This window comes from Pistacia vera, unplaced genomic scaffold (assembly GCF_008641045.1).
Source record: "Pistacia vera cultivar Batoury unplaced genomic scaffold, PisVer_v2 Contig536, whole genome shotgun sequence".
Classification (NCBI taxonomy): Eukaryota; Viridiplantae; Streptophyta; class Magnoliopsida; order Sapindales; family Anacardiaceae; genus Pistacia; species Pistacia vera.
The window spans coordinates 49,947-61,963 of NW_022196375.1; the positions used below are offsets into that span (position 1 = coordinate 49,947).

At 35.4% G+C, this 12,017-nt stretch overlaps 1 protein-coding gene across 1 annotated transcript; it reads right to left on the reverse strand.

The window, feature by feature from the left end:
• Window positions 1-630: 630 nt before the first annotated feature.
• On the reverse strand, window positions 631-2,847 carry LOC116107404. Its single transcript, XM_031393682.1, has 4 exons — window positions 2,223-2,847; window positions 1,945-2,130; window positions 1,517-1,848; window positions 631-1,026 (listed from the first exon to the last, which is right to left on the reverse strand). The coding sequence occupies exons 1-4, from the start codon at window positions 2,845-2,847 to the stop codon at window positions 631-633; spliced, it is 1,539 nt and encodes a 512-aa protein (XP_031249542.1).
• Window positions 2,848-12,017: the final 9,170 nt, after the last annotated feature.

Here is a 12,017-nt window from a genome sequence, read left to right on the forward strand (position 1 = left end):
TATTCTTATATGGACCAATATCATAACTTTACTAGTGATTGTAGCAATTTCAAGTGTCAGTACAAGACTATGATTCTGTGGAACAACATTTGTACGTCTAGCTAGGGTCCTTCTTGTACCAAGAGCCATCTTCGGAATCTGCAAACATCAACATAAGAGAAAACGTACCAGGTAAGATATAAGTCACTTTATACAATTAATCTCACGAAATTAGATATTAACTAAATTTACACATTAGAAAATAGTAAAGAGTACAAGAAAATAGTAAAGAGTACATATAATCATACAAGCATACCATCAGAAGTTGTTATCAGAATCACTCATTAAATCATTTTCATTATCAGTACAATAATCAATCAACGTATCATCTTTTTCTTCAACATCAACATTGGCATCATCTCCCACTACTTCAGCTCCAACATGTGTAATTGTTGCATCAACCAAGTCAGGATCAACATCATGTCTAATGAAATGTCCCCTGTCAAACTCATCTTCTTGTATAGGAACAATATCCTCCTCTTCTTCATTTGTGTTATCCATCTCTTGTACATCCCCTAGGTTTCTATGTTGAGCTTTTCGAACCACTTTCCAATTAGTCCCAAGGTTGTAATCATCAACATAGAATACTTGTTAAGCTTGAATGGCAAGTATAAAAGGATCATTTTCATACCACAATTTTCCAACATTAATACAAGTGAGATGATAATCTTTTTGTATCCTCTTCTTTTTTGCATCAGTGTCAAACCAGTTACACTTGAATAACATAACTCGAAACCCATTAACATAATTTAGCTCTAACACACCACTTAATTCACCATAAAAATCAATTGGATCACCATCATGCTCCACTGGCACCATCACTCCACAATTTTGTGTAACTCGATAATGTGATTGATCATTGTTATGGAAACACACTCCATTGACAATACAATTGTTATAAAATTTAACACGAAAATCAGGACCACAAGATAAGAAGTACAGTTCCTTAGTTGTATCATTGCACTTGTCAACATGCAAGGTGTTCATCTACACAAAAGCATCAATTCCAAATCATTAAGCATAACCTAAAACATCTTAAACCTTGTTTTATATGTTTTATAAATGATTAAGGTATACTTACACGATCTGCAAACCATTTAGGAAATAACTGTTCTTGTGTTTTGAATATGTTATCACAATTTAGGGCCTCCAACTCTTTTAAGTGTTCTCTGTGTGTTACATAAAGAAAAGAGACAGGACTATGTTATAAGGCTGAACTTACATACAATTTAAAACATTTGTTTGTCAACAGGTTTCAACTAAACTTAAAAAGGGACTCACTCTAGAAAAGGTTGCAGTTCTTCACAATTGTTCAAGATGTACCAATGAGCCTTTTGCAATTCATCTGGTGAAAGTTCGATTAACTTCCTTTAACCCCATGGACGAGCCTTTTGACAAAAAACTAATAATACTCCTTCTAGGTGTCCATGCAAACTGTCATCATTTCTCTCTAACAAAATGTTAATGCTTCATTCACCAAATAACCCTCCGCAATAGAGCCCTCCAATCTAGCTTTGTTTCTAACATATTTTTTCAATTTTCCCAAAAACCTTTCAATTGGATACATCCACTGATATCCAACTGGACCACCCAATTTAGCTTCCAATAGAAGGTGTACAGCCAATTGAACCATAATATCAAAAAATATAGGAGGGAAAACCATTTCAAGCTTACAAAGAATTAGGACTATATCTTGTTCCAATCTATTTAGACCATTTACAGACAACGTCCTAGCACATAGTTGTTGGAAGAAGCAGGACAACTCAACAAGTGCAGCACAAACGTCTTGATGCAAAAATGGACGTATTCCTACGAGCAGTAGTTGTTGTAGCTAGACATGACAATCATGACTCTTTAACCCATGAACCTTTTTGTCTTTCACATTGACACATCGGGAGATATTACTTGCATACCCATCTAGAAACTTCACTGATTTCAAGAATTGGCAAAATTGTCTTCTCTCATTTAATGTAAGAGTATAACATGCTTGTGGTTTCAAATATCTATCACCATGAGGTTGCAAATGTAACTCTTTGCGTATGTTCATATCAGCCAAATCCAGTCGAGCTGTATCAGTATCTTTTGATTTCCCTTCGATGTTCAATAATGTGCCAATGATGTTGTCACATATGTTTTTTTCAATGTGCATCACATCAAGGTTATGTCTGATTTTAAGTTTACACCAGTATTCCAATTTGATGCACCAGGACTATGTTTCCTTTTTCTACCTCTATCAACTGATAATATATTTTTCCAGAAATGCACATCGTTCACATGGGATTGTTGTTCATGAATTTCATCCCCTGAATATAGTTTTGATAGAGATCTAATTTCTCGTTTCCCATCGAATTGCTTGCTTCGCCTCCACCGATGATCTGGAGACAAGAATCGCCGATGTCCCATGTAGCATATTTTACTTCTCAACAATTGGGATGAAGTATTCTCATTACATACAATACACACCTTATAGCCTTTGGTTCTCCATCCAGACAAATTACCTAAGGTGGGAAAATCATTAATTGACCAGATGACAGCAGCATGTAAACGAAAACGTTCTCCCCGAGCTATATCATAAGTATGTACACCATCAACCCATAACTCTTTTAATTCTTCAATCAATTGACGCAAATACACATCAATATCTCTTCCAGGTGCTTTAGGCCCTAGAATGAGCAATGACATCATAAAGTAAGGGTCTTTCATACACTTCCATGGAGGCAAATTGTAAGGGACAAGTACCACTGGCCACATGCTATAAGATAGACTCATGTTCCCAAAAGGATTAAAACCATTAGTTGCAATACCCATCCGAACATTTCGAGCATCTTATGCAATGAAAGGTATGTCTTGTCAAATTCCTTCCAAGATTCAAAATCCGCAGGATGCCTCAACATATCTTCTGTAGTTAATCATTTTTCCTTATGCCACATCATATCTTCAGCTGTGTGCCTTGACATAAAGAGTCGTTGGAGTCTAGGTTTCAATGGGAAGTAACGCAGAACCTTATGTGCAATTTTTTTGCCCTTTCCATCATTAATCTTATGTCTAGGTTCATCACATATAGGACATTTATTAGCATTTGCATGCTCCTTCCAAAATAATGCACAATCAAACCTACATGCATTTATTGATTCATAGCCTAAGCCTAATTGTTGCATAATTTTTCTAGCTTCGTAGTAGGATTTGGGAGATTGGATTCTTTAGGCAACACACTTTTTATCAACTATATTATCAAGTCATATGATTTATCAGTCATGTGACTGATGGCTTTTATATGCAACAATTTAACTATGAACTCTAGGATTGAGATGTTGGTGCACCCTGGATACAATTCTTGTTGAGCATATGCAAATATGTCATCAAATTTCTCATAGTCTACACTTCTAAGATTATGGGTTGTACTACCACCTACATTTGATGAATCCCCATCCATATGCATGTTTACTAGACCACGAGCATCACTAAGCATTTCCATGATGTCATCATCATCTTCATATTCATTGTCCACTTCATTGCCAGACATGACGTCAAATATGGTTCCAACATTCATGTGTTCCCCGTGAAAAGTCCATACATCATAACTTCTTGAAAACCCATGTCTATACAAATGTAGCTGAATGGTGTATATATCATGTGATCTTGTATTCAAACAAGTTCTACATGGCCAGTGGGTCTTACCCTCACTATCCAAATGTTGTTTTGCAATGTCTATGAAATAGTCAATTCCTTGAATATATTCATCGCACAACCTATTAGACAACCAAATCCATCTTCTATCCATTGTGACCTTCTAGGTTCACAAACAAAACATAAATTCAGTATCATAAATATGTTCTATCACAAAGACAATACTCAACCCAATTAAACCACATTCATCCATATAAAGAAAATAGTACTGGTGATAATGTAAATGAGTATAAACGATCAATAAATTAATTAAATATCAATTTACGTAACTTATACCTTTTTTTTTATGGTTGTAGTAGCATGGTGCCCGCACTCTTCTTAGCCTTGGTCTTCAAGTCAACTTTAAGATCCTCAAATACCTTTTAAAACAAAAAAAATTAGGTAATAATTTTATAATTTATCAAGAATATGTCATTTTCCTTATATGGAAAGAAATACCACACTCTAAATTAAATGAATCAGCAAGCAATGGCTAAAATTAAAGTCAAAGGCAGCCTGAAAACAAGGAATAAGACTAAAAGATAAGGAAGATCATTATATGTACTTTGCACTGATCCATATTGATAATTGTAATATCATTACTATTTTGTTTATACAATTCAAGGTAAAATTTGTAACTTGAATTTCATTTCATAATCTAATTTTGAGGTGTATATTACAACTTTATAGCTGCAAGTTTTCCCAACTCAATGTTGTTATGTTTCCTGCATGCACTAAGTGATGGAGCCCATACTTGAGCTTGTACTTGGACAGGCATCTCTTGGATTGTTTTCAAAGTTAAATCAAACTGACCAGCTATGCCAAGAAGATCTACCAAGCATACATAATGCTGTAGGCTGGGTTCTATTCCATAGTCATTCTGCATACTTCGAAAATACCTTAATCCATCTTCTACCAATCCGGAATGGCTGCACGCTGATAATAAAGCAACCTGATTTTAAGTGTTCTGTATGCTATTAAAGGTTTGTATATGCTGTAGAGACAAAGGGGATGGTGTGGCGGCTAGGGTAGAAATTAATGAAGCAGCCGAGGAAACCCAATAAAGTGCAAGTGAAACTTCAGCAGATGTTTACTAGGGCAGGATAAAAATAATAAGAGGGGTATTATGAAGATGAAAGTGGCAAGTGTGCAGAAGTAGCATCTGCTGCTCAGTTTGATGTAGGTTCTGTTCTTAGTGGTTAGTGTTTATACTAATGGTAGTCCCTTGTGCTGTTTTGTCAACTGTCACAAACTTTTGAGGTATTCTACTTCAACTTCTAAAGTTTTTAGACAAATTCATTTTTATAGGTGTCCCTACTTCACCTTCTGCTGCAGCAACAACTTCCAGCACCAGTACTCCTACTGCTCACACATCTTCCTCTCTTGTTATAGCTTCCAGTAGTAGGTATGTGTATGATCCTGCAAATCCAATGCCATTTTTTGACATTTTTTTGCTATTTAAGCTATCTTTTGTTGACCTTCTTCAGCCAACATTATGGTTTGCTCTCTTATAGGACAAGTGTAACAGGCAGTACGACAATGTCTGCTACACCAAAATTACCATCTAAGATCACCCTCTCAAATGAGTTTCATAAACACTATTAAGTCTGGTTTCAGACTAGTTCTTCTCATTTGGTTGAACACACCAAATGCTTCACCAACTTTCCCAACATTCACAAACCCACCAATACTTATTGCCCCTGAAATAATGGAACTTTCTCCCATTCCATTAAAGACCAAACGCGTTTCATCAAGTCGACCAAATTTAACATACATTTTCATAACTGAGTTAGCTAAAGGTATCTCATTACTCAACAATCCAAGTTTAAAAATGCAACAATGTATTGATAAGCCTAACATGCCAATAACACCTCTAAGTGAACAAAGAAAGGACGCATATAATAATGGCACCAATTCACAAGTTATCAAACAAAAATCAGGTATTTCAAATCAATGCAATGTCAATACATGAAAATACATCAGCTTCTCAAAATTTTAGATCAGATTCAATGTTACCATGTGAGAGAACTAAAGAATCAAAATTTGTATTACGGGAGGTTAGGGACTGCCTCGTATTGGATGAATGAAGGAAGCCAAGAAGATCAATTGAAAGATGAAGATGAAGTCAGGTTCTGCATTTCAAAAATTCGGGCAACAGCGATTAAGATGAAGACGCGTCAGAAGAGATGAAGATGCGTGGAGAAAAGATATGAAATTTGGGTTATACGTTTGGGAAATTTGGGGAAAAAGCTAGGGCACCCAATGAAGATGCGTGGAGAAGTGATATGAAATTGACAAAAATGCTTGCTTTATATAGGTTAGGGTTTTGTGTAAATAACTTAAAAAAGTAAGGGTTCTAATTAGTTATTTAATTTTGAAATATAATTCTATTTTGCAAATAAGTCAATTTGTAACTAAAAATTTAGTCAGTAAAGAATTAGTGTTAGTTGCCTATAATTTAGGTCTGGCGGGAACAAATAATTTGGGGGGAATATGAATTTTTTAACTTAAATTGGCAACTAAATCAAATTTAGTTGCTGTATATAATTTTTTGCAACTATTGTTAATATGAACACAAACATTTGTTGCTAAAAATACTTTGGGGCCCTTGTAATTACTATCCAAATATGGGATATTTTGGTAATTTCATTTTTCTATAACTAATCTTAGTAGTTACTAATAAATCCCTAATTATTCGCAACTAATTTAGCTACTAAGGGGTAGTTGCAAAAAAAAGGTTTTTTGTAACCAAAAATATAGATGCAAATTATCAAATTTTGGAGGGAAAAAGCACTCGCTAAAAATTGCAACTAAATTTATTAGTCACTGAAGCAACCGGTTCTGTGGCTAACAAAATAGTCACAAAAAATTAACTTTAGATGCCAAAAGTTGGAACATGTGGGCCTTAAAATTTTAATCCTCTTTGCTCGACTAATGTCAATTTTGTTGGTAAATATAGCATTTCTACAACTAATTCTGGTTAGTTGCTAAAAAATTGGTTGCAGAATGCTAGTTTTCTTGTAGTGCACATAGATACATCTTTAAATGTCATATAAGAATCACCACAAGAAATTAAATTTTTGGCGATGCAATCATGTCGTCGCAATAGCTGAAATTCGATTACAAATAAACTCTACAAAGCTCATGGAAATTATGATGTGTTAACCTATCATAAGGGTATTGGCAACACAAAATGCAGCTCACCCAAAATCACGTTTTGCAAAGGTTTTGTTTTGTTCATAGTTTTAATAGGATTCGCCAAAAGTATCACCTATACTTTTGTGTTAAATTTTTTTTCACTTTAAGGGTCGTTTGGATGGGGTTAATATTAGATAACTAGGGTAATATTTTTTAAATTGAGTAGATGACGATGTTTGGTTGGTTTGTAAAAAATTATTCCTGGAATATTGTATGACAAACAGTAGCATAGAGGAATGGTTGGGAATCTTAATACCTTTTTTGTTGGGGGGGCGGGGTGGTGTTGTTGTGTTATTAAAACTTACCCTGGTAATACAATTTTGTTTCCCTTGTTGCCCCTAAACAGTTGATTATTTGGTCCAAATTAACCTTATATTTGTTAACATTTACAAAACACCCAATTCACTCATGCAGACACTTTTGTCCTCGCTTTTTAAATTTTTTGGATAACATTGCCCTTTTTATTGTCATTATTTATAGAAATGCCATTATATCCAAAACTAGCCACCATCGCCAGCCGTCCTCGACTGCCATTGGAAGTTGCCAAAAGGTTCCATAATGGCATATGACCGGCCGTATATGGTCGGCCGTGCACTGATGAGGCTTTTTTCGATCATGGATCTGTGATCCATGGTCGGAAAAGGCCAAATCTGGCTATTTCATGGCCAGATCTATGGCCGTTTCACGGCCAAAGATGTAGCTGTGAAACGACGACTGATCTGGCTATGAAACAGCTAGGTCTTTGGCCATGAAATGGCTGGTGTTTCACGGCCAAAGACCTGGCCATTTCCCGTCCAAACCTGTGGCACTGCTAGCAGCCAACAGCGGTGGTGGCTAGCTGCCGGCAGTGGCTTGGGGTGGGTAGGGGTTTTTTTGTTAACTTTAAAACGTTTTTGGTTACTAGGGTGTTTTTGCTAAATCTGAAAAGTAGGGGGTTAAAAAAATTATTCAAAAAATAATAATGAAAAATATTGTTATATTAATATTTAAAAAGGAGGGCAATTTAGTAATCTATATAACATACCCACTCATTTGTCCTCCCAACCAAACATATTATTCACCAATTTATTCAAACCAACCAAACACATTTTCTAAACATTCCCAGTAATCTTCAAGGTGATCTTTTATTCCATTAATATAATATCCCCCTATAATAAAGCATTATATGATCCAAATGCCCCTTAGAGTAAAATGTTTTAACAAAATTTTGTAGACTTTTATTTTTTATTTTTGCCTAAGGCTTTTCTAGACAGAAATTAGCATTCCTAGATCCCTTGAAGTTAATTTTTTTTTTTTTTTTTAATTATACTTTCGAAGATGCTAAGTGTTGTGTGCAATTTTTCCCTCAAGTTCAGAGAATCGCAAGGTTATAGCTCAATTCAAAACCAGCTCGACTCAACCGATTATCCAACCCAGCATAAGCTTGCCGAGTTATAGCTCGACCTAGCACAAGTTAGTCACGACCAATCCTTGTAGTTGTTCAACCAACTCACAGATAACTTCAGATCCCAAGTATCTCGGAAAAGATCAGATTGACAGTAATCTTTGCGTAATTACAGTGCTCAATCACGAGAATATCGGAGTTGCATTTCAAACTTTATTGTAATCCCTTTATTTTCGCTCTTTCCTTTGTGCAAAATCTATATATGAACTCTCTCCAATGATGAGAAAGGTGTTAGCAAATCATTTTAGGACTGTCATTGTAAGCTCTCACAGCAAAAACTAAAACAGTGGATGTAGGCTTAAGAGTTTAACTCACCGAACCACTTTAAAAAGCTTCTTGCCATTTATTTTACCACATTTATTATTTATTCATTGCTGGTTACCCGTAATCACGCACACATCAGTTCTGATCCCATTAAGGTTGATCGAATCACTCTAGTTGGTGTATTTTTGCATCAACATTTTGGTGCTAAAAGAAGGGCCTCCGCCAAAATCCTAGAATTTTTAGCAAGCAATCCCAGTGACCTAATCACTCAAGGCCCATAATGGTGTGTACAAGATCGAAAACCACCACCAGGAACCACGACAACGTGGAAACCACCCACTAGGAGGTGTAACAAAACGTTGTTGGGAGCCAACCACCAGTGGTACCAACTCAACAAGGTGCGAATAACCAGGAAGCAGGGACGTCAAATCCTATGAATGACCAACTAGTGGAAATGATCAAAACAATGGTTGCATAGGTGGTGCAATAGAACGTGTCTGAGTTGAGAAATCAACAACCAACCGCACAGGACCTTGACCAGCCACGCTTCACAGATATCACCCTGACAAGTCAGAATTCAACTAACGACTACTCTAGTTCATTGGCACCAAAGGGCAACTGATACCCCTAACGTCATAGAGTACACTCCGCTCACGAGCATGAGTCCCGCAGGCAAACTAACCCTAGGAGGTGACCAAGAAAACAACCAATTGGGGAAAATTAAGCTAATGGTCACCCACAAGACGCTCGACTTGCCTGGCAGTATCCCCAGCGTTAGTGTGCTGGTTTTAACTTATGTCCAAGGCAGGCTTAGACCTCGCAAGCTTGCAAGACGATTCATGTGCGCTAATCTGGCAATAACAACATTCCGGTTATAACCAACGTCGCGAGCAACACACTGACAAGCATGATAGCACCTAGAGGTGGAACAAATGGGCCGGGTTAGGCGGGTCAACCCTAACCCGACCCGTGTTTAAGAGGGTTCAACCTGGACTGCCAATAAGACGGGCCGGGTTGACCCCAACCCATATACAACCCCCGGGCGGGTCGGGTTGATATATGGCAACCCGGTAACCTGTGGGTTGCTGTTTTGTTCTTTTTGGAAAGGACCCGCCAACCCGTCGAGTTGACCCATGGGTTGGTCGAAAAAAATAAAAAAAACAAAATTAATTTTTTTTAAATACCCCTTTTACCCTTGAAATATAGCCGTTTTATAGCAGTTGGAGGGGTCTTTTTCGTCTTTTTTTTCCCATTTTTTTTTTCTATAAATTGGCCCTAAACTCTCATATTTTCTCACATCCCAAATTCTCTCATTCTCTCATTTTCTCTAATCTCTAATCTCTATTGAAATCTCTCAATTATTTTCTTTGTTGTCAATTTGCTCTTATTTTAATTTTTATTAGTGTTTGCAATTTTCAATTCATACTTCCATATTCCAATTCTCCTTCTTTAATTTTTTATTTCTTCTATATCAATTTTTTTTTTTAACTAAAATGGATAGATATTTCTCTCCCATAAATTTCGATGATGAAGAAAACTACTATCATAGTCCCGCTAAATTTACTAACATAAATACAGCAGATTCAAATAGTCCCGCTTTCCCAGTCTTAAAATCTGATACACCTCAAAATATGCCCCCGATTCCTCCCCATGATGCTACAGCTCCTGGTGATTCTAGAAGTCGTCCTGGTCCAACATCATCTCAAGCTGAAGCGGGTTCCTCAACTGCTCTCGAAACGGACGACAAACAAACATCATATGTTTGGGTGCATTTTGACAAGTTTTACGAGACAGAAAATGGAGTTCAAGTGAAGAAAGCAAGAAGCAAGTATTGTGGAAATATTTATAAAGTTGATTCAGGTAATGGTACTAGTACTTTAAAAAGGCATGCTAATAAACATATTGCTCAACATGGAAATAGAGAAATCAATCAAACTCAAATAACTACTATGGGTACCACTTGGCATTATAGTTCTGATGTATATAGAGAACAATTAGCTTTATATATTACTGCAATTGATCAACCTATTAATATAGCTGAAGATAAATATTTTGAAAGATTTATTAAAATTTCATTTTTTCTAGGATTTAAAAGTTACTCTGAAACTGCAACTAGAAATGATTTAATAAAATTGTTTGGGAAAATGAAATTAGAATTAAAAAATAAAATACATAGTTGTCATGTTAGTGTGGCTCTAACTGCCGATATTTGGAGTGGTAGAGCTAAACAAGATTATATTTGTGTGATTAGTTATTATTTTGATAACGAATGTAAATTAAATAAATCTTTATTAGGATTTAGATTAATAGATGTGGATCATAGTAGTCAACAAATTTATAATAAAATTGTTGAAATTTTAGAAGATTATGATGTTATTAATAAAGTGATAAGTTTAACTTTAGATAATGCAAGTGCTAATACTACAGCTATAGATTTTTTTAAAAGTAATTATCCTTTTCATAACAATTTGAAGTTTTTTTACCAACGTTGTACATATCACATTATTAATTTAATTGTGAAAAGTGGTATGAAAACAATTGAAGAAAATATTGATCGAATTATGGATTGTTTAGCTTGGATTACAGGTAGTAATAAAAGAAATGCTGAATTTCAAGATTCTTGTATAAAATCAAATATGTCTCCTAGAACTTTTGCATTAGACATGCCTGTTAGATAGAATAGTACTTATTTAATGTTTGATTCATGTTTACCTTATGCAAATTTAATTAGTTATTTTGTAGCAAATAATGGAGGTCTTCATTGTTTGGTAGAAAATGATTGGCATATAACTAAAATATTTCATTCTTTTCTTAAAATTTTTTACCAATCCACTTTACAATTTTCTGGTGTGTATTATCCTACTAGTCCATTCGTAATACATACAATTATAAAAATTTCAAAGTTATTTAGAAAAAACAAAAACAATGAAATTTTAAAGGAACCAATAAAGGCAATGGAAATTTTTTTTTTTAAATATTGGAAACCCATTCCTTTTTTTTATTGTTTAGGTGCTATATTTGATCCTAGAATTAAAGTAGCAAGTTTAGAAAGTGGTTTAGACATATTAACTGAAAATTTACAAAATGAAACATATGCCAATCAACTAGGAGAGGTAAGAGATTCTCTTGCAGGGGTATATTTCCAATATGAAAACATGGGAACCCGCCAAGATGCGAAATACCTAGGGAAGTTGCATCAGAAGAAACAAATGAAGACTTCTACTCCTAGAGTGCATTTAATAGGCCGAAGAGGACCCGAACCCGAAGCATAGCCTCTTCTTTAGAAGCACCAACAACGTCAACGAATATACTGTCCTCCATGCAGTCGCAGAGTAATGAGCTTCAACAATAGTTGGGAACCCCCGAAATGTTAGTAGTAGATCCACAACAAAGAGCCAACTTTGAT